Genomic DNA, 25,145 nt, shown 5'->3' with positions numbered 1-25,145 from the left:
GATTTGACAAACTATCTACAAAGTTGACTGCCTCTTTCCCTCTTACATCTTTTAACCTTTCTACTCTCTCCCTGCTTCTGTGACTTTCTCATTTTTTTTGTTTGATTTTTTTTCCTCTCCTTTTCTCTCTTTCTCACACTCACATTAAATGATCTTTTCAGACAAGTGTCACAGAAAAGCTGTTTTTTCGATTAACGCAGACTCTGCTCTCTTATTGACTAGCCTGTAACAGCTAACGTGATTTGCACTTCTGTTTACCGGCTTTCTATTATTAGCCCCACCATACTGGGACTAATATGTGGGTAGCTGTTAGTCACCAGTGGAGCTGCTAATTGTGTAGATTAATTAATCATTCCAATTGGATTTGTTGTCTCCAAACAGAGATGTGATGAAAGTAAGGAAAAGTCTCTGCCTGGCTTATCTTTTGAGAATGAGTGACTTTAATATGATGTGCTACCTCGTATAAAGCAGATGCCTGATTATTAATGCTCAGATATCACACCCAGCATTGAAGTAGGAGGGCAACAGCTATTGCTGTCAATCCTGCTGCCATTAGTCATCACGCTGAACACTTCATCTCCGGCAGTTCCCTGACTGTTGCCAAGGTGCTGGGCAGTACATTAACATTGCAGCACTTCTGGCCAGATTATTGGCAAGGTGGACTGGCTGGTTCTTATAAAATGCCTCTTCTGCTGCTGGCACACATGTCCCGTTCCTTTAATGCAGGAATCTGTTCTTCAGGCTTCTTGGTCCACACAACCTGCTCCAAGCTCTCTGTATCTAGCTGGAATCTAGCCAGGGTCTCCTTCCTGTTTAGCAATACAAGAGGAGCAACATGGTTATAGTCCTTGAAATTTGTTCAAAAGCAGGTTGAGAATCCGGGGCCGAAAACAAATGTAGGGTCTGTGTGCCTCATTAATTAATCTCTTTTTTTATTGGTGCCTGTCCTGTAAAGCGTGAATGGCTGACAAGTGACAGAGCTGCGGCTAAGCAGAAGGAGATGTGCCCCTTCTGGTGCTGGAAGTCAGACCGAGGGACGTGTTCACTTTCTTCCAAGCAGAATACCCGAGGCGAAGGCGTTCCATAAGCTCTAAGTTTGGTTCAGTGACATTGCTGCTTATCAGGTTATAAGCTGCTGCCAATCCCAATGCGCAAAAGGAAAAAAGAAAAAGCTGAGCGTGCATCAGCTGACATGGGCATTGCTCAGGAATAGTTCAACTTTTAAAAGCCTTTTATTATCAAGCTGTAACAAAGCTGCTTTGTACCATAAACACAAAGAAGTGACCCGCTTCCCCTCTCTGTCTCAGGTGGGTAAGAAAAGTTCCTTTCTTCCTTGCTCACTACTCCCAGGGCTCGGTGCTTTGTGCGGGAGGCAAGTGAGAACCCGCTCACACGGACCGAGAGGGCAGCCCTCTGCCCTTCAGCGCGTGGGCCATGCAGTTTAGCACAGCAGGTTCTGTCCTCGCTGGCTTCCGTTCGCTCTCACCTGCGGGTGAGATCAGCATCTCTCTCTGCTGATGCCTGTGGAAGGTAAAACCCCCTACTCTCAGTTCAGAAGGGCCCTGCAGCCAATGGTTGCTAACACGGTGGAGGCTTGAGGTAGAAATCCTGTACGGTGTGCTTTGCTAAACCCTTCCCACTGGATCAAATATGTTGTGGCTATGTTCAGCACAAATGCAAGTAGGTCCTGACTTCCAGTGACCAGAATTACGCTTTGAAGGCTGATACTCGGATCGCTGTCCATTTGTATCTGGCCTGGAGCTTTTGATTGATTTGCCTGTTAAAGCCAAAGTTGTGCGGAGCTGAGGGAAGGGGAAACCTGGCCTAGGTGTAAAGTGCCAGCATTTTTTTTCTGTTTTTAACCGAATGAAATACAGTAAACAGGATAATGTGTCCCAGGCGCTGTCTGGCGATTTCCATTTCCCTTCCTCAAGTATTGATTCTGTTGAACTTGTCCATAACCGTAGCTCATAGCTCTGACATGCCTCAGCTCCAGCAGCATGAATGTCCTTTTGTCGTTCTTCGCAGTCCTTTTTGCTGATGTGCGTCAGGCGTGCTGCCTCTCGAAGTTAAAACAGCTGCATCTTAGAGAGAGGGAAAAACTTCAAAGAAAAAACAAACAGACACTCGCTGTGGTCTATTGGTAGTAACAGATAATTAAGTCTAAAAGTTTGAACAGAAGGAAGACATTTACGGCCAGGCAAAACCCAACAACATTGTAGGAAATGTCTTTTGTATTACCCTGAATGCAGCCCTGAGTCTACGAACTGTGGTGGTGATTTGGTAAATGTTTACATTCTTTCAGTCTTAAAGGTAATCAGCCGCACTGTGTTGATGGGAACCTAGAGGATAGAAAAGAGTGAAATCAAACTGTATCAAGCTGTTTGAACATAATCTTTTTTATCTCTGCAGGCATTTCTTCACCGGATCCGCCAGAATGCTGTGGACAAAGCCGAGAAGCACATAACAGAGGAGAATGTTAAGGTATTTCTTCTATCTTCCTCATTTTCTTGGTAGGGAAAGTGATGTGTAATGAAAGGCTAGATTCAGGGATATGAATATCAAATATCCTCATGTCATATTGATGCTTATTATTAAACTGGTTCCCTAAGGAAAAGAGGCTCATGTTGACAGTTTATCTGTCAATCCGTTTGCCCATTCATATAGCTGTCATCTTCCAGCAATTTTTCATCCCAACAGCTAATTTCAGTAAAATTTGACAACAGTGTAGTGTTGTCAGAGCCACTAATTTTTGGCAAGATTTGTGAAATGGTGGGTAGAGGACAGAGGGGCCTTTTCAGTGTCTTTGAGAGGAAAGGCAGGGAATGCACAGCCCTTGTCTATTTTGCTTGACAGTATTCAGTTAGCTAATTTGCATCTGCTCTCTTTTACAAATCTGAAATTGATAGGGCTTATGAGAAGGAGGCAGGAATATTCCTTTCTGTTCTACTGGGAAGGAGTTTGGGTTCTTGTGGGAGGACTAAGTAACGGGAGACCCTTACATAAGGAGGTTCCTGAATGAATTTTGCACTGGAATGAGGTATGGGACATAGAACACAGAGCTGTGAGGTACTAGCTTCTTTAGTGCCTCACAGGAGGCACTTGTTGGTTATTTTCATAAATACAAGCAACACTTTCTTGTAGTAATTTGGCTTAAAAACCCTCCTTGTACACATATGCCTGTGAAACCAAAACCCTCTTTGTACACATCTGCAAGTAAAACTTGATGATGAGTGGGACAGGACGCAGTTTGTTTGCCATTAGAGGCTTACTTACTGGGCTTGTGTTTGATCCTGTGGCTCCTAAATCAGCAGAAACTTTGCCCTTTACACCTGTGGGAGCAGGGCACAGCAGTAATAGGTATATCACACCAGCCAGCGCTCCTGCAGCTGGCATGCATTTCCCCAAGGCTGTTTCCTCCATTTCACATACCATACATTACCTAAACGTGCAGAGATCCTAGCAGGGCTCTAGCTCCCATTTTTGCTATTCGTTCTACAGGCTAGCAATACTGTAGTATCGACTGACTGGCATCAGCAAGATGGCTTGGCAGCTTTGTGGAGCTAAGCCTCTCACTGTCTTCAAATTTGGAAGTCCCTGCTCCCCAGAAATTCACCATGTAGAGTCTGAAGTAGGTTTGGGGGTGGCTGAAGAAAAAGTAGACAAGTGATTAGTGACAGTAGATCTCATGTGCAGAAAGTAAGCTCTGCATGGGAAATAAACCTACACAGCCATTTGCCAATTTGATGAACAGCCGCAGATGTTGATGAAAGTTATTATTCTATCATTATTCATATATCATCAAAATGAACATTAATTATGACTGCCACATAATCAGATGCAGTGCCCACAAAGCCTGTGCAGAAGAATCTGTATTTTCTCTGCTGATTTAAATGTATTTGTATTTGAAGTTTCATCACACTCCTTTGGAGAAGTACAACTTAGTTTTTGTGTCATTCATGAAGTGCCTGGGGGGGTCTTTTTGAGGCCACTGTGAGACCTCATTTATTCTTATTATTACAATACCGAGCTTTCAATACCAGAGCTTCTCTTCAGTAATAAAGGGCCTATGCCTATTGCTGGTGAAATAGAACCACAAAGGCACAGTTTTCCTGATCAGAGTCAATATTATCTCCCCCCTCGCATCCTCCTCCCCCCCCCCCCCCCCCCCCCCCCGCCCTGCCGCCCCAAATAAGTTCATTGTCTTTCCTGCAGTTGAAAGATATTTGTTCTTTCTTTCCCTCTCTTTTCTCTCTCCTTGCTATTAGAGGCAGGACTAGCAAGGTGGTGTTGGGACTTCTGATAACTCTGCCAGCAAATATTATGTATCTTGAGTCACCAGAGCGCTGTGAGGTGGCTGGCAGCAGCAAGGGTGGTAGCAGAGACTGTATAAATGGTTTGGCAGCTTATGTACGGAGAAACCTGTCTTTTCCTCTCTTTCTTCATGCAGCAGAAATGTCTACAGGAAAATACAGGGTATTCTGGCAGTCACTCACTTCTGAGCAAGAGCAAGTGCTTTTTAGGATCATTTGGGCTATTGCTCCCAGTATTATTTTTGCAGGTTTCTCCTGCAGCTGGCACTAAGCACTGGAGATTGGGCCACTGTATCCCCTTCCAGAAAGGTCACATTGAGTCCTGTATTAGGCCCAGATTTTACAAGTACTCCAGTGACTAACAGCTGCAGCAACACCATAAAAAAAATGTTTTTAGTTTATTTGCTGCCTCACATGGGAATAACTCTGTCGATATGTTAGTATTATGCTATATTCACAGCAGGGCACTGATGTGATTTTACTGATACAGTAGACTGAAGGCAGTACAAATTCAGGGTGTACGCAAGCTGCCAGGCATAGATCATCGCATGAGGCTTATAAATGGTAAATGTGTGTTAGATATAGAAGCACATGCAGTCAAGGTCTCTCTGGTGCCTTGATTTTCAAGTGACTCTTGTTACCTGCGAGTTCTGCTGCAAGCAGAGCTCTACTGACCACCATGGAATTCATTAGATTACACAGATATTCCTTGGATCAAAAAATACACCCTGAAGACGACTCCTGAAGGATAAAATCATCCCTGACAGATGTTTTCCTCTTCCTTGTTAATCCCCTTTTGGCACAGCTTCTGGCAAAGCCATGCAGACAGAAGCTACCATGTCATCACATCAGTTTCAGCCATGTGACAGAACCATCGTGTGCTCTGCTTGAATTAGCATGGGAAGTTTTCTGGGAGCAATCAAATGGTCCTAGCTCCCTGTCCTTTATTTTGGTTCAGAGACCATCAGTGCAAATTCAGTGTGTTGGAATCTTTTAGTTTATTCAGAGCTAGAAAGGAGCTACGAGGCACAAGTATGCATTAACGATGGTGCATACTGCCATATGTCAGTATTCCTGAAGTGAGGGAGGAGCAAAGGCAAGAAAGGTGCAACAGGCTCTGCTCTGCACGTGCAGCCAGCTTGCAGGAGGAGTTTGAGAGAATATTCTGCCCATCTTGAATAACAAGGTATAGAGTTGAACCTGGGTACGTGCAGAGAGGAAGGCTCCTTGAATTCCTGATCTTGTCTACCCCTGCAAAACTAGTCAGAAACTGGTTTTAAACCAAGAATTGAGATTTCATTCCTGTCTTTAACGATTACACTTAACTTACAGAATATTGTTTTTCTGAATTATTGCCACATCACCAGCCACCAGGCTGAATCAGTGTCGCATCTGGTGAATAAATTCCACTGCATTAAGTTGAAAAGCTTAGTGTTACAATAAGGTGCTTTGGGAAGTGTTGGCAGATGTGAGGCGCGATCACTTCCCACACTGAATGTGGGGAAGATGAAGGCTGGCTCTGTCAGGCTGTACGCTTTGGGGTTCAGAGGAGTGTCGCCCACTCACTGTGCAAGACCTGGGAGGCTGCTTCCAGCATGGAAGTTTGACCACACTGCAGATCTCTTTGCAAGTGGCATAGTTAAAGCAAGGTGGTAGAAAATGTTGTCTGCAATATGTACATCGCTGGAGACTCCAGGATTTACTGTGCCCATTCGGGCTTTCCTCCAGTGGCTGTCAGTACTGATGGCTCTGTCACCATGCACCAGGACTTCTCCCCCTGTGCAGGTAGCATTCCATCTCCTATATGTGTACTCACACTTTCTTCTCATATTTTGTATGAAAATGAACAAGACTAATAAAGCTGTGGTGGGTTGACCCTGGCTGGATGCCAGGCGCCCACCAAAGCCGCTCTATCACTGCCCTCCTCAGCTGGACAGGGGAGAGAAAATATAACGAAAGGCTCCTGGGTTGAGATAAGGACAGGGAGATCACTCAGCCATTACTGTCGTGGGCAAAACAGACTCACCTCGGAGAAATTAGTTTATTACCAATCAAATCAGAGTAGGATAATGAGAAATAAAATCAAATCTTAAAAACACCTTCCCCCCACCCTTCCCTTGTTCCTGGGCTCAATGTCACTCCCGAGTTCTCTCCCTCCTCCCCCCGTGGCGGCACAGGGGGATGGGGAATGGGGGCTGCGGTCAGTTCGTCACATGTTGTTTCTGCTGCTCATTCCTCCTCAGGGGAGGGCTCCTCACACTCTTCCCCTGCTCCAGCGTGGGTCCCTTCCCCGGGTGCAGCCCCTCAGGAGCAGCCTGCTCCAGCGTGGGTCCCCCGCGGGGTCCCCAGCCCTGCCACCAAACCTGCTCCAGCCTGGGCTCCTCTCCCCACGGGGCCACAGCTCCTGCCAGGAGCCTGCTCCAGCGCGGGCTTCCCAGGGGTCCCAGCCTCCTCCGGGCACATCCCCTGCTCCGGCATGGGCTTCCCAGGGCTCCCAGCCTCCTCCGGGCACATTCCCTGCTCCGGCGTGGGCTCCTCCCCGGGTGCAGGTGGATCTCTGCTCCCCGGGGGCCTCCATGGGTGCCTCGCCATGGGCTGCACCGGGGTGCAGGGGAATCTCTGCTCCGCACCTGGAGCACCTCCTGCCCTCCTCCTGCACTGGCCTTGGTGTCTGCAGAGTCCTTCCTCTCGCATATTCTCACTCCGCACTCCAGCTGCAATTGCTTTTGTGCAGGGCTTTTTTTCCCCCTTCTTTAATGCATTATCCCAGAGGTGCTACCGCCATCACTGATGGGCTTAGCCTTGGCCAGCGATGGGTCCGTCTTGGAGCTGGCTGGCGTTGGCCCTGTCGGACACAGGGGAAGCTTCCAGCAGCTTCTCACAGAAGCCACCACCCCTGTAGGCCCCCTGCTACTGAAACCTTGCCGTGCAAACCCAATACAGAAGCTTATGCGCTAATAGCAGCTTTCACCCTGGCAGTTTATTCCCCTTAGCACATGTATATTCAAATCACTAGGGATCATTTAGCTGTGAGATTGCACAATGACGTTTTAGTAGACATGTAAACTAGGGGCCTCTATCCCATTACATATGCCTTTTAGAACCACTGAGATCAGTGAAAGGGAAATCTAAAATGCTGCTCTTGCGGTTTGCAAGCATTTTTACACCATTCTGTACTCCTGTCAGTACTAGATCTCACATGGCAGAGATTTGGTCTCTGATTTACAGGTACATCTTTGTGTGTGATAGCTTCAAGTCCCTTTCTTCCAGAAAGTGATTTCTAATGCATGGGAAGGAAAAGCAAATGACTTCCTGCTTCTGTCTCCTGCAAAGTGAGTTTGGTCCTTGTGATTCCATTCACCTGGTTTGTCTCATAGGAAATATTCTCTAGGCTTGAAAGAGGTTGCTCACATTCATCATGCTCAGGTATCTGGAAAGATAACCTTCACTTACAGCAGGTACTTCAGGAGCAGTAAAGATTTCCATAGGGGGCCAGGAAAGGGGCAAATACAGTGTGATTCATTCTGTATGAGTCCCTGTCTGTGCTTTAGATCCTATCACAGCAAGTCTAGAGCCACAATATTTTGGTGCTACTACTTTACAAAAACACTCTCAGATATATTAACAGCTAGCAATGTTTTTCTCTATATTTCAGATCTTATTTTCTAACATCGAAGACATTCTTGGTGTTCACACGGAGTTCCTGGCTGCCCTGGAATTTTGTTTACAACCAGAACCTCAGTCTCAGCATGAACTGGGAAATGTTTTCTTAAAATTTGTAAGTACAATGACTTAACGCTATCTGAAAATGCAGTTTCCTGTTGTAAGCGCCCATGCCCCTTAGCTAGCCCTAATCTCTAAGGCTTGTGGCAATACTATGGACAATGTGTGTCTTGTATGAAAGTTGTAGGTAGGGTGGGAAAAAACTTGTGAATGAGGTTAAAACAATGGAAACCACATCAAACTCTGCTAAACAACGAGGTATTTTTAGAAACTCTTCCTTTTCCCATTGAATTTTTTTTCCTTTTTTTTCTCACCCAGCTGATCCCATTTTATTGCTGAGAATTTGCCTGCTTTGGTTCCAAATGTTTCAAAAAAGCAGCACAATTTCTAGTAAATGAATAATTTGTGTGTGTATTTTAAAATTTAAAAAACATTAAACCCACAAAAATCAAAGATCAAAAATTAAAAACAAAGGACAATATATCATTTACAGTAGTTAGTGTCTGTGCATAGAGTTACCCTTCAGTAAATGGAAGGTAGTGTCAGATGGCTTATCTTGCTGAAATGCAGCACAAATTACAACACGCAGCCTTTTACCATGGAATAAATGAGTACCTGCATTCTGTACCTCAAAAGTAAATAAAGTTTGATTTTTGGACTCTTAATGCTAGCTCAAGAATGCCAGACAACGAAATGCGAAGTAGTCATATGATATAAATACACTCTGCCAGTTCCAGGTTGTTTAGAACATTTTGCCAAGTTACTTCCTTGTCATCTGACTCTATGCCTGATAGCTGTATTATTTTTTCTCCTGCTATATCCATAATACGGTCGTGTGTGCCAGCCCGATCCAGTCAGATTGGTACTGCGAGGTGATCCAGGAAAGCACAGACCCATACTAAGGGTTGTACGTTTGCAGCTTATGATCCTACTGTTGCTTCTCTCATTGCAATTTGTTTCTTATACTGTGAAATTCTTCCTGTGGTAGATTTTTGTTTTGTTTTGTTTTTAACTTGGCCCAATTTTCAATCATGTATGCGTGCCATCCTCTGACTAATACGTATATAGAGCATGCTGTATATGCGAGATCAGTTATTACACACACCTAGTTACAAGCTGGACTCATTTAAATGCAAAGTTACCTAATTTACATGTATAATAATTTGAAGTTGCACATTTTTTTCACTTGGAGCAGCCCTCCTGAGATGTCTGAAAATTAGAAAGCACATACATAATAGCCATTTCTTCAAATTCCTATTAACTGCATTAAGCCACAGGCCAGCTTCCTATCAAAGTATGTTCTATTACGCTTTTATAATCAAAATTCATGCTTTCACAGTTCATCAGGTTTGAACGGACAGCAATTATACATCCATTCATTACTTATAGAGCTTTACCAACTGCCTCACCTTGTTTAATTTTTATTTATTCTGTGACAATTGTTAAAATAGTGTCAGAAAGTGTTATATTGAGACCATGCCCCAAAACTGTATCAGATGCGAGGACTGACTGTCAGCTGCTGAAAAATGTACTGGAGAACTTAGTTAAAGCCTTGAATACCTGCTAGAATCATTGCCTACCAACAAGATGTGCTGTACTAATATATTAGTATTCATTAGCAGGGGTATCAAAATTAGAGGGCTTTTGAGTGATGCTGTCAAATTGTCTACTGTGTTTCAGAGTGGTGCTGGATAACCAGAAGCGTTAACATTCTGTCATTTGGCTGAATTCAAGCCTGGTATATGTAGTCATTGGTAGTGTTTTCTTGTATATGAACATATCATTTTGTAATATTACTACTGTTAAATTTAATAGTTATGTCATGTTCCTTATTTATCAAATGTGCAACAATACAGGAATTAGGAGACTGTAATGCATAGGGGTGAGTGCTGGTGAGAATTGGTCTTCTGGTCGAGGCAGTTTGGCTGAGGTCGGCTTACATTGCTGTCTGTGGAGCGCGTTGCAAATAATGTGTACATCAACTGTTTTGTGATCCCCTAGGGAAGAAACGGCTTATGTAGAAGGAAGTAAAACATAGATTTGATTTAGAATATATAGGAAAAGCTGGTCTCATCAATGATTACCTTAAGGAAATGTAGGAATAGTATTAGGAGCATCGTGGTACCTCAAGTCTGAGTAAGGAACAGTCCACAGAGTATTAATGAGAGAGGAGGAAATAATCTGTCCTTGCATGCAGATTGTGCCTAGGTTTTAGAAGGCAAGCTTCACTGTGGGGAACTGGGAGTGAGGGAGGTGGGATTTGTGCCCTGTGACAGTAAAGGCTTCCACAGGGAGTCTCCAGCAAGTGCCAGGGAGGTGCCAGGGGCAGCTGTGGTTCAGAGTGAGTCTTTGGTTCCTTTCTGCTCATGCTTCCAAAGCTCTATTTCCCTCACTGGGGCTGTTCTGATGAGGCAGAGGCATTCATAAAAAACCTTATGCCTCAGAAACAGTACTCCTGAAGGTGTTTCCATGGTGCTGAAACGTTTTGGGTTTGTTTTTTTGTTTTTTTTTTTTTTTTTCCAAGTGCTGTATAGTATTTGGCCACCACAAGAAGCCCTTGCACTTGAGGTTTACTGGAGAAAAAGCCAGCCATTCTCTTCCAGTGATGCACTCCTGCTTTTTTCTGAGTGCCTGTTGTTAGCCAGTTTACCTGGGGAAATCACGGATAACATATTTCTTTGGTCTTTCATTTTGGGTAAGGTTCTCTTGTTGTTGTGGTGCACTTACAAGTGCTAGGAAGAACACTCTCAGTGCTGCTGCTTCATTATCATCAAATCACCACCATGTGTCCTCAGGGGAGTTTGCAGTGAGGAAGTGACATAAGGCCTGTGAATCTTGAATGTATCAGTGTATCTTCTATGATGATCACCTGGCGAGGTCATTCTTAGTCCTGATTATGGACCCAGTGCTTGTCAGCAGCCAGGTGTTAGCACAGGTGCTTTTCTTCAGAAACTCAATGTTAAAAATGCCCATAACTTGGGTGAATAGCTTGAGAATACTTGAAGCGCTGTTTTTTCCAGACACTGCATTTCGTAGTGGTGCATGTTTTTCTGTAAGTTTCCTTGTATGATATATCCTTGATAGAGATGCCCAGATTCCCCACGTGGGGTTCCACCAGACTGCAGTGTTTGGGTCCTGTTTGCGAAATCTCTGTATCCTCAATTTCCTCAAATCTACGTAGGCCTGACTTTTTTCCTAGCTTACCTTGGTCTGGAAGAGACTCACTCAACAGCAGTCCATTGGTCTTCAGAAACAGGACACTGCTTTTAGTTGTTATGAGCTTCTAGGGTCAGAGTTGATCCATTTACAATAATGCGAGGACATTGTCCCCTGGACTCCAGCTCAGAAGGATTCAGATCTTGAGTAACACCTGAAGCAAGCAAGCAGATTTTGCAAGGGTTTCAAAAGAGCAGTCATTGCGCATTGACTTTCTGAATTATTTTAACAGATGATGAAATGCACTTACTCTGATATTCAGGTGTGAAAAATTGTTTTACTTCAGAAGACAGACGTTGTTTGCCCTAGTGTACTCCCATTTGATCAGATGATCATGAGAAGTTCATTGTCTGGTGCTAGAATTTCTTCTGGAGTTGTAGTTCATTATGACCATAACAGACAGTAAAGAACATACTTAAACATTCATTCGAAATCGAATCTGCAGCCTTAAACAAAATGGCACGTAGAACAAGTGTTTAACATCAAAGAGAGCGTACACACTGGGAATAATCACACCTCATCAGCACAGGCTCTTTTGTGAAGGTCATGAAAATGTATGACTGTCTGCAGAGCAGAAGGGCAGAGAATTGACAGATGCTTCACTTCCGATATTGCCATATTGCTAGAGGTTTAGTGACGTAATAGCTAGAAACATAGAATCATAGAACATGTTCGAGGGAAATGTGTTTTCTTCTCATTTTTAGGAGCAATGTTGCACGAGTGATCAGTTTTACTGTCTAAGTCATCAGCTATCTTGTTTTGTTGAGAATTACATCTTCTGGTTTGTTTAGGTTTTTCGTGTTGACAAAACTGGTTTTGGCCTGCTTTGAAACAAGAAAATGCCATGCCTTGGTAAAAATATGTCCAAACAAAATTGTTACAATTTTCCAAATATCTTATTTGCTTTTTCTAGTCAAAACTATTTTCAAATTTGCACTAATTTGTGGGCAGTTCTAATGGACCCAAAATAACATATTTGAAGAATAAACTATTGGTTAAAGATTTATTTTAACCAAACTGAGAGCAGTATAGACTTATTTCTGTCACCAAAATCAGAAGGTTTAGCTGTGTATCCAGCAGATTTGCTGAGTAAGAAGGTGCCATTTTTATGTGGTCACAGCTCTGACCATAATTGCACTTTAATATAGAGTAACTGAAGGTTCAGAATTCCTGGGCTAACATCTGTAATTATGTAACTGATAATTTCCTCACCAGGAGATGGGAGAGTCCAGGACTGAATGTCACCCAGAGAGGAAATTAAACACTTCAGACGCCGAGTAATTTAAGGCATAGTTCACATATTTGTGGGTCTCATGCATGAAGGACAGCTGGAAAAGACTTGATGAAAGCACTCTGGTGTGTGTATAATTATTGTACTGACTTGAGCTTTAGCAAAGGGATTTTGTCATGATCTAAATATAACCTCCCAAAACTCCAGGCACTCAAAGCTGCAGTCAGAAACCTGAGCAATGACATTTTGTGTGCATTGATGTAACGGATGCTGTTCTGTTAATAGTTACTATTTTTAGTTTCAAGCATGCTGCTTGTGTGCATCCAGGGAGTTGAGGAGAGGTGAGAGGAGGAAATGTAGGAGAAACTCGGATATCTGTCTTTTCATTCTGTAACTCTCCAGTTTTTATGGCTGAAAACAATCCCATGCCTCTCAGTTGCCTCTTTTCTATTGTGCTATGGACCCAGCCCTGCCTTTTCCTGCATCTGGTGGTCAGAAGCCTTTGTTTCTTTACAGCTTCCCAGTATTAAACTCCAGTACTAATATGAACAGCTGTAGATAAAGGATAAAAGTCTCGAACATCTGCATTCCAGCTCTGCACCGTACTCTGTGGCTGTTGTTTTATTTGCTTTGTACCATTGTTGTTGTGTTTGGACATACATCTATTTATTTTCAAGTATTCCTTTGGAAGTACAAGGAGGGGAAAAAAAATTTCAGCAAATTAGTGATAAACCAAACCCAAAAGCATTTTAGAGTCTCTGAGCATGTGCATCTAGCCATTGAGCTTCTGACCAGAATGTCAAATTCCCCTAAACTAATATTAGCACAATTTCTTTTCCATGTGACAATAGTGAAGGGAATACACAGTGAGTGCAGCTGTATTCCCGTGGATTCATGTTACTTAACTCCTTCAGTTGGCAGTAGATTTTTGTATGGATCACTATGAGCTGTCTTAAAAGTAGCTAGATGCTGTAGGTGTCTTTGGCTAACACAGGAAGCTCTGCATCTCTGAAGAGTACTAGAAGTCCAATCAAAACTCAAAAAAAAAAATTAACTTCCTAGTTCTGGGGAGATGAAAAGGTTCAGATAGAATGTTTTCAGGCCAGGATCCTAAATAGAAAATTCATGATGTAAATGCCACAACAGCCTCTGGAGGCCGTTGTCTACATGACATGGTGCCCTGAGATGCCAACTCTGGAAGGTCTCACATATTACCCCTGGCAGAGTGTCACGATAATGCATCTAAATTACTGTTGATGCAAAGTAGCTTGTCTGAGTACCTCTGCATGGCACTGCATTGTGGCATAGAAGCCAACCTGACCCAGGAAAGAAACTACTATTGTGAGAAGCACCCAAAAAATGATGGCTCTTTTTGGCTTCTGAATCATTTAACCTGACTAAACCCTAATACAGTCTCTTGACCCTCCATTTTATTCTAATGAATGCAATACCAGAATCTTGTAACACAGCTTCTGAAAGTTCAGCCCTTCCCAACAGCCTTGAAAGGATCTACTCGCTCCATGCCTGATCTGCTCAGGCATGGAAATAGCTGTTACTGCTTCTTTTGTGAATCACTTTAGTGTTTCCAGATATCTGATGTTTGCAACGGGTTCAGCATCTCTGCTCATTTTAGTTAGAAGAAGTTGCGCTGTCTTTGATTCTGGAGATCAGTAAAGCAGAACTTGGTGCTGCCAGCTGACCCTTGTTTCTTAACAGGGGATTTCATTCCACTGCATGTGCTGGTGGGTGTGACAAGTGCCTCGATCTAGTTGCGAAGCTGCCTTTCCCTTCCTTTAATTTCTGTGTTCTGTTGGTTATTTTGTGTGTATTTGATGCAATTCTTCCATTTAGGGAAACTGTTATGGACAGTTCAGCGGACACTGTTTAGTGTCGCATCGAAATAGTGAAGCCTGCTGCTTGTTTCAGAGCACAAAGTGATCCAGCCAGCTCACGGCGGGTTCCCCCTCAGCCCTGAAAGGCAGGGGATTTCCAGCTGGTTGCTTTGCGTTATAGTTCCCCTCCAGATTCTTCCAGGCCTTGATTCTTCCCAGCCACCTTTTGTTTCTTCCTCCTGCGGGAGTGGTCAGCACAGCTCAGAAATGTCAGCCCACTTGCTCCTGGCTTTACTCTGCTTCTGGCTACTCTGCTGGAATACCCTGACACACATGTAAGTATCCCTGAGATAGCAAAACCCATTCTTTCAGCAAAGAATATTTCAGTGATGCATTAACAGGATAAATGCTGGAAGTCTCTGTGCTCGGAAAGCTGATGTTAACTTAAACCAAAGTAAGTTAGGCATTAGTGGAACGCCTCTATACATTATTCACATTAGAGGAGTATCACGCGCTTCATGTAAACTGCAACAGCAATGCCACTCTGAGTGCACACTCCTTTGTAAAGAATTTGGTATCAGACTGTGACAAAATAGTCATTCCAGTTTTGCCTGAGTCAATAAGTTACTGTGTTTTTCCTTGCAGAAAGACAAATTCTTTGTGTACGAAGAGTACTGTAGCAACCACGAGAAAGCACTCAGACTGCTGATGGAATTGAACAAGATCCCAGCAGTGAGAACATTCCTCCTGGTAAGCACCTTCTCTAGCACTCTTGACTTAATGATCTGACTTTGCACTTGTGTTTGTAATAACCCTTTGGTATCCCAGGAACGCCGGGCATTTCGCAGATATTCCCCATTCCAGGTATGCAGCTCTCAGGTTGGATAGCTATTGAAATCACTGATGAGCTCAGGCACAGAACTAAGCACAGCTCTGGTATGAGTGATTTCAGTGGAAATAGGGAAGATTCCCCTGCCCCCTCAAAGAAGCAGCAGAAAGTTTGACCAAAGATTGTGAAAGGAGTAATGCAATAAGTCAGCAGCAGGGCTGTGACTAGTTCCCAGTGGATCTGATTCCCTGCTCAGTTCTCTGACCAATTCACCGTCTGCAGACCCACCAGAAAAATGTGGCCTGCTTCTGACACCCTTGTCCCCATGAGTCCAGTTGTGGGTAAGAAATGTAGTCTGGATGAACTGTTTTGACTGCGTCATTGCTGCTTGTATCAGAAATGACTCAACTCCCCATCCAACCCATGAGGTATTAGTGTCTATGTTGGGAGGGACTGTGGCATACAGTCTTCAAATGCCTCTACAGAGGCTGGGCTGGGAGGAGAAGCTACCAGTAGACAATGCCTTCTGCCCAACATGCCTTATTTTTCTTTCTTTTCTTGGATGTTTCTCCTCCTAGCCTTCACCCCGATTCTGCTTGATTTTTGGGTGCCTTGTTTTCCTGGCCATGGATGCGTGGCATTTGGAATGGGGTTGGTATGTAGGTGAGGGACTAATTCAACACGTTAGCTTTTTTTCTTAGTAAATGTGATGAGGTAAAAGAAAGGCTATCTTTTTGCAAGGGACCTGCTCTTCTTTCTGCTCTTCTTTTTTCCTTTCTGCCAAAGGTCTGCTATTTCCTAATATAGTACAGCAAAAGAAAACTTCTGCAGAAATGTCTGTCACAAGCAGGGCCAGAGCATTCTTTTAGCCACAAAATATAGGCCTCGGAGGGAGCAGCAGGGACAAGCACTCACGCTGTTGAGTAGTCAGAATCTCTTTGTCATGTCTGAGTTTTAATGAACCTTGTTAAACCATTAGTTTGAGTCACCAAATGACCCTTTCCTTGTTCATGAGTTCCTCTGGGTACTTCTGTTGAGGGAAACTAATGAGAAAGAAGGGAGACAAAAGTGCATGTAGGCACCATCCTTCCAAACACTCAGTGTTCTCCACTTCCGCTGGATTGACAAAGCCTCCTGTCTGTGTTACCGGCAGCAGCTGGCAAACTGATTACGAGGCACATAAAAGATGTCACGCTGTCTGCTGTGGCTTGCTGCAGCACCTGAATCCAGGAGACTCTTAAAATAGTGGTAAATACGGGAGGAGAGGCTACACTGAAGTGTCTGCTTTGCTGTCGCTGCCGCAATTTCTTCCAAGCCTCCCTTCTCTTCTCCACTGCCTCCTAAAGCCAATGCTATAATGCCACTATGCAGAGAAGGCTGCATTAAAATACAAAGCTTTGCTTGTGAGGATAGATTTGGCCCGATTGCCCCTTCACAGCTGCTGAAATATAGAATGTGGGAATGTGTTTGAAAAATCAGTAAGTGTTAAAGGGCAGTTTTGAGCCCAGAGCTAGAGAGAGGGCTGAAAGAAGAGACGGGAAGGACTGAATCACTCGAGACTTGGAAAATTGGACAGGGAGCATTGTGAGCTGGTAGCCAACGCCACAGATCTAGAATAGCCTGGGGAAGGGTTATTTTACAGATGATTGTCTGTAAAAATACCAGTTAGGACTAATGAGATTTATGTATGATGTCCATGAACATTCCTTGAAGAGGAGGATTGTTGAACTACAGCCAAAAACCCACTAAATTTCAGAGTGTGTCTGAGCCACAGCACACATTTCACAGGGGAAAATATTATCAGTGATGCCCCAAAGCAAGCACATCTTGGCTGAACTGAATTTAAACTTCAGCTTCTGTTGACAGGACAGGTTTGCAACTGGGGTGATTTTTGGAGCAAAGGTGTCCAGGTTCATGAGTTCACTACCTGTCTATGGCAGCAGCCAATAACAGAACCTTCAGGGAAATGTATAAAAAGCTTATGGTGGGTCAGTATTTGTTTATCACACAGAGATCACAGATTATTGTGACAAAATAAGGACAGTTCAAGGACTGTAGATTTTTTTCTTTTTTTCTCAATGCCATACTCAATTCTTATACTTCCATGTCAATCCTGAGAAATGAATTTCCATAATCTACTGAGAAGTTGAGCATCACTTGTTTTGAGGTAGTGTGTGGAAATTTATCTGAAATGATTCTTCTGGAATGCAGGGCCCCTCCAAATTTGTGTGAATTCATTGTGTGAGTATTGCAAAGGTTGATCTGTTGACTTCCTCAACCTAAAATCTCTTTGGACTTGGATTTCTTTGGTGCATTGGTCCAATACTTGTCCCCTTCCTTACTGTGTTTAAACAACACTGAGAGACTAGTATTTTTTTCTAGGTAGAGAAATGTCCTTCACCTTCTTTCTGTTTGGAGGTTACAGAGCTTCACAAAATTAATGCTGAAACCCAATTTTTAATTTTTTTTTTTTTAATGAGCATCAGAATTAATGAAACCTGATTTCCTTAAATTTCATTGCCTCTTGCACCTCCTACCTGCAACGTAGCCTTGCCTGCATGTCCCATAGCTTTTTTTTGCTGGGCAAACAGCAACATGTGCTGCAACTGGTTGAGAGCTACGCTTGTGCCGGTTAGCCAGCCAGCATGCACATGCTGTTTGTCCAGCTGTGCTTAGACATAGTATTTTGCCAGAGAATTGGTGGATGTGATGCAGATGACTCATCCATTTCAATTCCACTTCGATTTCCTTCAGACATAAGGACTGGACTAGAGTTAATTACATGATGACTAGTTAGTAGGCTTTATTTTAGCCTTCAAGAGTTTTCTGGACCAACAGTGCAAACTACGCATAGTGAACGAAGACAAATGGTCATATCAGTTGTGGGGGTAGGCTGGATTCTTTTAGGTAATGGTGCATCTAGGTTTGCTGATTGTCATCGTATTGTTACGATATTTTTTGACTCAGCAGCTGTATAGTATTTCGCTGGGAAGATACCTTTCTACGCTGCCACTCTTATCCACAGCAAATTTTCTTTTGCTGATGCGTGAAGAACTTTGCAGGCTGTATGTCAGTGATGAATGAAGTTCCATTTCCTGTATCTTAGGTGTGGCAAAGTGGTTTCTGACCGTAATACATGTTATAGGAATACAAAATCATGTCAAAGAGCATCTGAAAGCTTTGTGTCTGAGGTAACATTTGTTTCCTTTTGTGATTATAGGGTTGCATGCTTTTGGGAGGCAGAAAGACGACCGACATTCCACTAGAGGGTTATCTGCTGACTCCAATTCAGAGAATTTGCAAATATCCACTTCTGCTTAAGGTAAACTGAAGAAGGTATTTCTCCAGATGGTTGTTTTATACTTGGAGTGAGTCTGCATTTTTTTAGCCCTGACTTCCGTTGTCGCTGCTACCTTCCTGGTTTGCACTTCTAAAACTTGCATCCTCTCTGATGAAAATGGCTTTTTATGGATACAGTCAAAAAGATGGCTGATGCTGACAGGCTGCTAAATCTTGTAATGGTGTGGGTAGACCAGATGGGGTAACTTGCTGACTAACAAATGCCTTTTAACTTCAGTTCTTCAGTTTCAGGTGTTTACTAGGGCTTGTGAGTGCTATCTTAGCCACTTCCTGAAAAGCTGTGTTCTGATAGAATTGTATCGGTGTTCTGAGGGATTGGATGGCTCTGGGGACTGGAAACGGGATCCATCTTTCATCACGAGGTCTCTAGTTTGAGTGCATGCAGGTCAGTAATGATCAAAATCCTGTGTCATCTGACAGCTGTTTGGCGGCTTGTTTGAAAACTGTTTGGTCGTCTCAGATGAGTTCCCAATGGACAGGTGTCATTTTAGAAATGACTACTGCAATTGGCGCTAATTGGCCCCCTTGCTAGTATTCTTACCGTAGCAGCTAAAGAATAAAAGACCTAAAAAGAGCTAACTTGCCTCTCATCCCTTCAGGTCAGGGCTGGGTCACGTGCCTGGTGGGGACAAGGGGGAGAGGGAAAAGGAGGAAGCCTTGTAGCTACTCTGTGGCTAACAGCCATCAGTCTTCAGTGATGTCAGTCTCTTTCTCAATCAGAGTAACACTACATTTACGAAAAGAAAATTAATAAAAAATATAAGAAGAAATTGCCTCATTTTTTGGAAGAAAGGCCCCTTCCTGACTTGTGGGAGAAAGTAAGAATTCTGTGATGAGCTGGTCCTCTTGGTCATAGGCTGACCTCATGAATCAACTATATGTCATGTAAAGCTATTGCAGTGCTGTGTCCATACATTCAGCATGAATAAGGGTTTTCATAGCCACAAGCTGGTTAGCTCAATACTGCTGTTGTTCCATTTAAGATTGTTTCATCTGATAAATGTAGACGTGGCACTTTGGGACATGGTTTAGTGGGCATGGTGGTGTTGGGTTGATGGTTGGACTCATGATCTTAGAGGTCCTTTCCAACGTTAATGATTCCTAGTTTTTACTTTCATTAAAAAATAATGCAGCCACCAAGCCAAGAAACATGAAATTACAACTCTGCCCTTAATTGGTTTAGTGGAGGACTTGGTAGTGTTAGGTTAATGGTTGGACTGGATGATCTTAAAGGTCTTTTCCAACTAAACGGTGCTATGATTCTATGATTCTATTTCTTTCCATCCAATTCAAGCTTTCAGAGCCAAATTTTCAAAATACATCTTTCCTACAGGTAGAATCATTCTGTTGTCTATGCAGCTGTGCACAAACCCATCTCACAGCAGATATTCATGCACCAGTCCTTATGGACCTGACTACTGGCATTTATGTGTATACAGCCAGTTTATCAGTCCAGTCAATCTAGCCATGACTCCACTTACAGTTTGAACAAACAGAAGTACACACAATTTAGGCACATAGCAGGAGAAGCTAATGTGTGAGACTGCTACAAACATTTCTTACACAGTATTAATAATAGTCAAGACAGGGCAAGGTTACCTAGATGAGGAAAACACATGAATGGCTCCAGCTCTGATTTGTCTTGGAAGAGGACTGGTTGTGTAGAGATAATTGAAAACCTAATGATGCCTCAGTTTAAGTCCACTGTGTTTATCTGGGGTTAGTATTGGAGAGACTTTGGTGCCTATTCAGTCCGTGGATCTGCGTGATGACTGTGAGCAACGTCCATGTGCACAGAAAGGGAGTTCCTATGGCATCCGATATGGTAAAAAGATCAGGGGATGTGGGGACCTTAAAATGTGCATTCCTAACCAAGTATTTTGATAGTATTTATGTTTTCTTGTTTTCACTTTGTGGTGTGTTGTGTGATTGTTGTCTAGCTGTGTGTTCAAGACTGAAAATCAGACATTGTTTTGATTCCTTACAGAGATTCCTTTTCTGTTTTCCAAGAAACTTCAACCAGAGGAAATAGTGGCTGGGTTCTTACATTTGAACTGATCTCTACATTTGTGCTGTTACTAAAAGATGAAGTGTTAATCTTCTGCAGATTTCCTGTCACGGTTACCCTTTGTATGAAGGGAGTCATTAGTGGGTACGGAGCCTGAAGACCAGGTTCCTTCATCTATTTATTCCATGCTGGAAACATCTTAACCCAGCCAGAGTGGTCAGTATCTGGTGTACCCTTGCTATGCTTATCTAAAAGTGATCTTTAACCGGTTTTATCCCTGTATTTTCCAAACTTTTTGGACCAAAAGATCACTGTGTTAGCACTCTGTATTTCTCATATTCTGCTCTGTGTCCTTAACAAGCTTGAAGTAGCTCTGAAGTCAGTGTGGTTTCATGTATCAGATCTGACCACTCAATATGTGGACCACCAGTCATCTCTGGAGCACAGTTTGGGATCTCAGCTCTAAGCTGTGCCTGTGGCTGTCCGGGGGAACTCCCTACATTTCTTCTGCACCTCAGTGCCTCTTCTTTTTCTCTTTTTAGTATGAATTCATTGCTGCATCAGACCTGTTTAATTTCTAAACTTTTTTGAAAACACGATTATGAGTGGTAGACTTCTATCGGTTTGGATAATTTGTAGACTTTTTATCTGCTGGCAGCAGCTTGACTTGCAAATTAAATCTCTGTTCTGTTTTAAAAGCTCTTCAAAATATTAGAATGGCAGAACCTGCCAGTACTACAAAATTTCCTGAAATCTCAGGGCTTTTACTCAAATGACATGAGGATGCTGGCTACAGAAACACACCTAAAAGAGGTGCACACCTTTGATTGCAAGGTAGTGTCATCGATGCAATGGCATTTTGGTATTCTTCAGCTTCCATTTTCCCATTCCTCTGTAACATTCTAGAGCGGGTCTTTAGGAAAGTATGGGGTTCTGTATCAGGGATTGGAAGAGCTGTGAATGGACCAGTTTATCTTGCTTGTCTTTAAAAATTTGTTTTGCAAGGACGTAGTAAACAAAAGACTAGAACAAAATAAATAGTTCTAAACCATACTCCAAATCTTTTCAAGTTCAGTGGCAACTGAAGTCATTGTGCTCTGGGGATCAGATATTGGCTTGTGGAAATAAACTGGTGGTTTCCACTTTCTCACATGTTCACAGTTGCATATGTCAAAAGGCCTGCTGGCACAAACCTCCCTTCTATGAAAGCTAAAACCAAGACCAGCAAGGCTAAGACTGAAACAGTATTTCTTTCCTTCCAGCCACAGTGGGGTAGAATAAAGATAAATTTGTCCTCTGACGCCAATGCCGTTGGGATGGGGGCTCTGGTGTGGTTCACCCAGACTCCGGCGTACTTGTCGAGCAAATAGCCATGAAGGGAGCGAACGGGAGGAGCTGTGGCGAGGCGTCTCTTGACGTTGCGTTCCATTTTCCTATGGATTTCTTTTTGTGTACAGGCTGATATAAATCACATGCTGTTCACTACTTGAAATTTCCTGGACAGGAAATAAAAGTTTTAAGAAAAAGCTGATGGTAATTTCATTTTGGTTAGGCATCAAATCTGCCTCAGTCAGTGAGATAAAGCCATTACTAGGGGTTGTTCAGCTCTGTGATCATTAGAAAGTGTACTTGATGCTGATTCTTAAAGGTAGTGAATTCATAGTGAATAAATTGTACCCCAGTCAAGACTTGTTTGATACTTGCTAGCACAAAATTACCAGAGTGGACACAAATGTTTCAGACATGGGAACAGCTAAGGGAAAATACAGGCTGGTTCTGCTAGTGCTGACCAGGAAAATGCAACACTCCAAGCAAGCAAAAAAAAAAAAAAAAAATTAGATTTAAAAATAACACAACTCTTGAATCAAGTGTTTGCTCTCCCTTTGCTACTGAACTGCAGTTACTGCTCCTGAAATAGCTGTTTTGTATTCATGAGGATTGGATCTTATTTTATCTAATTCCCAGGGCAAACAGATACTATTGTATTCCAGCTGATTAGAAAAGTCATAGAGCGGAGCTATCCTACCTATCCTCTTTCACTGTGTTTTTAGCAAGATTTGTGAACATCCACATTTTCTGATAACTTTGATATGACCTTGTTATAGCATAAGTATTTAGTATAGCTAAGTAGTTAGATTTGATAAAGATAGTATGAACACAGTAATTCAGACCTGTCTGTGTTTGAAAATCAACTTAAATAGTAGGATAAGGCACATATTTAAAATACTGTAACTATTTTTTATATAATACCATCTGTGAGTCTTCAGAATAATAGCATCTAGCATGGAGTTAGTTTGGGTTACCTAATTAGGAATAATACGCTGGAATATCTCCAAATGCAGATGCACCTTAAGTGTATATTACCAATAATTTCCCATATAAAGTATGGCATCCTGCGATTGGTCATCTTATGTTTTCTCATCCTCTGATGAAACTATTTGGTTTTTTGAACTAACAAATGATGGAGTCAGAACAATGATTCAAATGATGAAAATTGATAAATTTCAATTTTATTTGTAGTTTCCATTTTTTGTGAACCAAACATTGCAGCTTTGGAGTGGCTGACTGTAAACAGGTTGGTTGGTTGTTTTTAAGTTCTGGTTGCTTTCTTTGGAAGTCTGTCTAATTTGCAAGCCTTGTATATGTTTTGAAGGATGAGACTCAAGCCTAGCCATGGTTTTTCATAATCTCTGTGCAAACAGAGCAGTAATGATATTAATATCTTTGTCCCTAATACAGTTTTTGTCTGCTTCAGACAGTGTGCAAGAAAATTAGCACAGAATTTGTTGGCCAGCAAAGTCCAAAACCTTCCTAATGTGACTTCCACTTCTTTTTCTTGCTGTCAAAGTTCAGCAAATGATTTGAAATCTGTTTGGGCATGTAGGAGTTCTCAATATTTGTCAGTGATGAGCTTCGTTATCAAATTTCCTTAAAAGTAAGAAAGGGGCTCGGGCTAGGCTCACACAAAACAAAACCGTGCTTGCTGTGATGGGCATTGTGGTTTGGTAAGAAGAAAAGAAGCAAAGGCAAACAGATGCACAGACCTTGAGGGCATATACTATGTGAGTAGCTTAAAACTCCGGTGCGTGTATGTACGCTGGAAAGCTTGCCGAGTAAATATTTCTAGCAGAACGTGTTGGATGAAGGCAGCTCTGCCTCACCAATAATAATTGTATGACTCTGTGTTAATTAACGTGAGCTATACTACTTCAGAGTAGAAGCAGCTGTTGTGTAAACCAATCTGTGAACAAAAATAGCCTTTTCCCGTTAATAAAGAGCATTTATGTCAGCAAGAAGAAAACCCTAGGGGAGTGGTGATCATGAGTTAATCACACCATTGGGGTGGGGATTGGGAGCAGTCCTTTCTGCCTCCTTCCTCCCAACACCCCAGGAATGTGCAGCACATGATGGCCGCACCCCTACAAGCTCCTGATAGCCCAGCGCATGTCACAGAGGTTGTTTCTTGTTTGATGTCTGTTCCCTTAAGGAATTGCTCAGACTCCAGCCAGAAATGCACATTCCACCTCTGATCCTTTAAAAATATCTCATAATGTGCACAACTCCATGGACGATTTAGGGCAGTAATTACGTATTGCTTCATGTGATGGAAGACTCACTGGTCCTAGGAGGGAAAGAAAAACCTGGATGCAAAAAGCTGAGTGACGAGTGACCAGATTGAGAATCCCTTGACAGGGAAAGCCCACCAGGGAGGCACACGCAGGCCGTAGTGGATGCAGTGCCTGGGCTTCGAAAGGGGAGGGTGGGAAGCCGGTGGTGTGGACACAGAACAGGATGAAGAAAGGTCAACTCGCTGTCTCCCCTCTTCGCCCTCTCCATTTTTCTCAGAGCTGTTTAAGGAACAGAACCATCTAATTGGCCATAATTGAATATATTTAATCTTTGGGGGTTTGGTTTTTTTAGTCGTTTGGTTTTTGGTGGTTTTTTTTTTTTTTTTTCCCTTCCTTCCCCCCCCCCCAAGAAGAGTGGCGTTGCTCTTAGATTCATGACATTGCCTGGTTTAAATCCAACTTTGTGTAGCACAGCATTAAGAATTATATATACCCTACAGAGTTGTAAGGAACACTGCCAATTTATAAATCATAATTCTGTCTTCCACGCTTTTTATATATAATCACAAATAACTGGTAATATTTATAAAACTGGAAACATGTTTTTGTTACATTTTAATTTAGCATATGTCGTAGATTTGATGGCACATTCAATATAATCAGTTTTACTGATTTATCATTGCTTGTGTAGTCTTTAGCTTGCAGAAACATTGACATAAATTACAAATTTTAAAAATATACAGAATAAAAAAACCTGCTTGGTTACACCAGAGCCTAGTGTAACATTTATTTTCTGGTTAGTTTAAGTGGAAAATAAATTTTAATACAAGCAAATATTAAAAACTCTAAATACAAATATAAAACTCCTGGAAACATTTATATTCACAGAAAGGTTGGTTTTTTGGGTTTTTTTTGTTTTGTTGGTTGGTTAGGTTTTTTTGAAAAAGCACATTTTGGAGCTGAACTGTTTATTAACACAACATTTTTGAAGTGATAAGCAAAGAAATATGTTGTTCTTGTTATCTCTGTAATCCTGAGATGTTCAGTAACTAACCAACGGATGT

At 42.4% G+C, this 25,145-nt stretch overlaps 1 protein-coding gene across 1 annotated transcript in view; it reads left to right on the top strand.

The window, feature by feature from the left end:
* The window catches only part of PREX1 (phosphatidylinositol-3,4,5-trisphosphate dependent Rac exchange factor 1), a 175,244-nt gene that overhangs the window by 67,006 nt on the left and 83,093 nt on the right, over positions 1-25,145 (top strand). The window contains exons 2-5 of the mRNA XM_075720969.1: positions 2,413-2,484; positions 7,969-8,091; positions 14,961-15,065; positions 18,365-18,466. Coding sequence (XP_075577084.1) covers positions 2,413-2,484; positions 7,969-8,091; positions 14,961-15,065; positions 18,365-18,466 — 402 coding nt within the window. The remainder of the gene's footprint in view (positions 1-2,412; positions 2,485-7,968; positions 8,092-14,960; positions 15,066-18,364; positions 18,467-25,145) is intronic.

The sequence above is a fragment of the Pelecanus crispus genome, chromosome 14 (assembly GCF_030463565.1).
Source record: "Pelecanus crispus isolate bPelCri1 chromosome 14, bPelCri1.pri, whole genome shotgun sequence".
NCBI classification, from domain to species: domain Eukaryota; kingdom Metazoa; phylum Chordata; class Aves; order Pelecaniformes; family Pelecanidae; genus Pelecanus; species Pelecanus crispus.
Note: the sequence above shows the minus strand (reverse complement) of the source record. Positions and strands in the feature narration are given on the sequence as shown.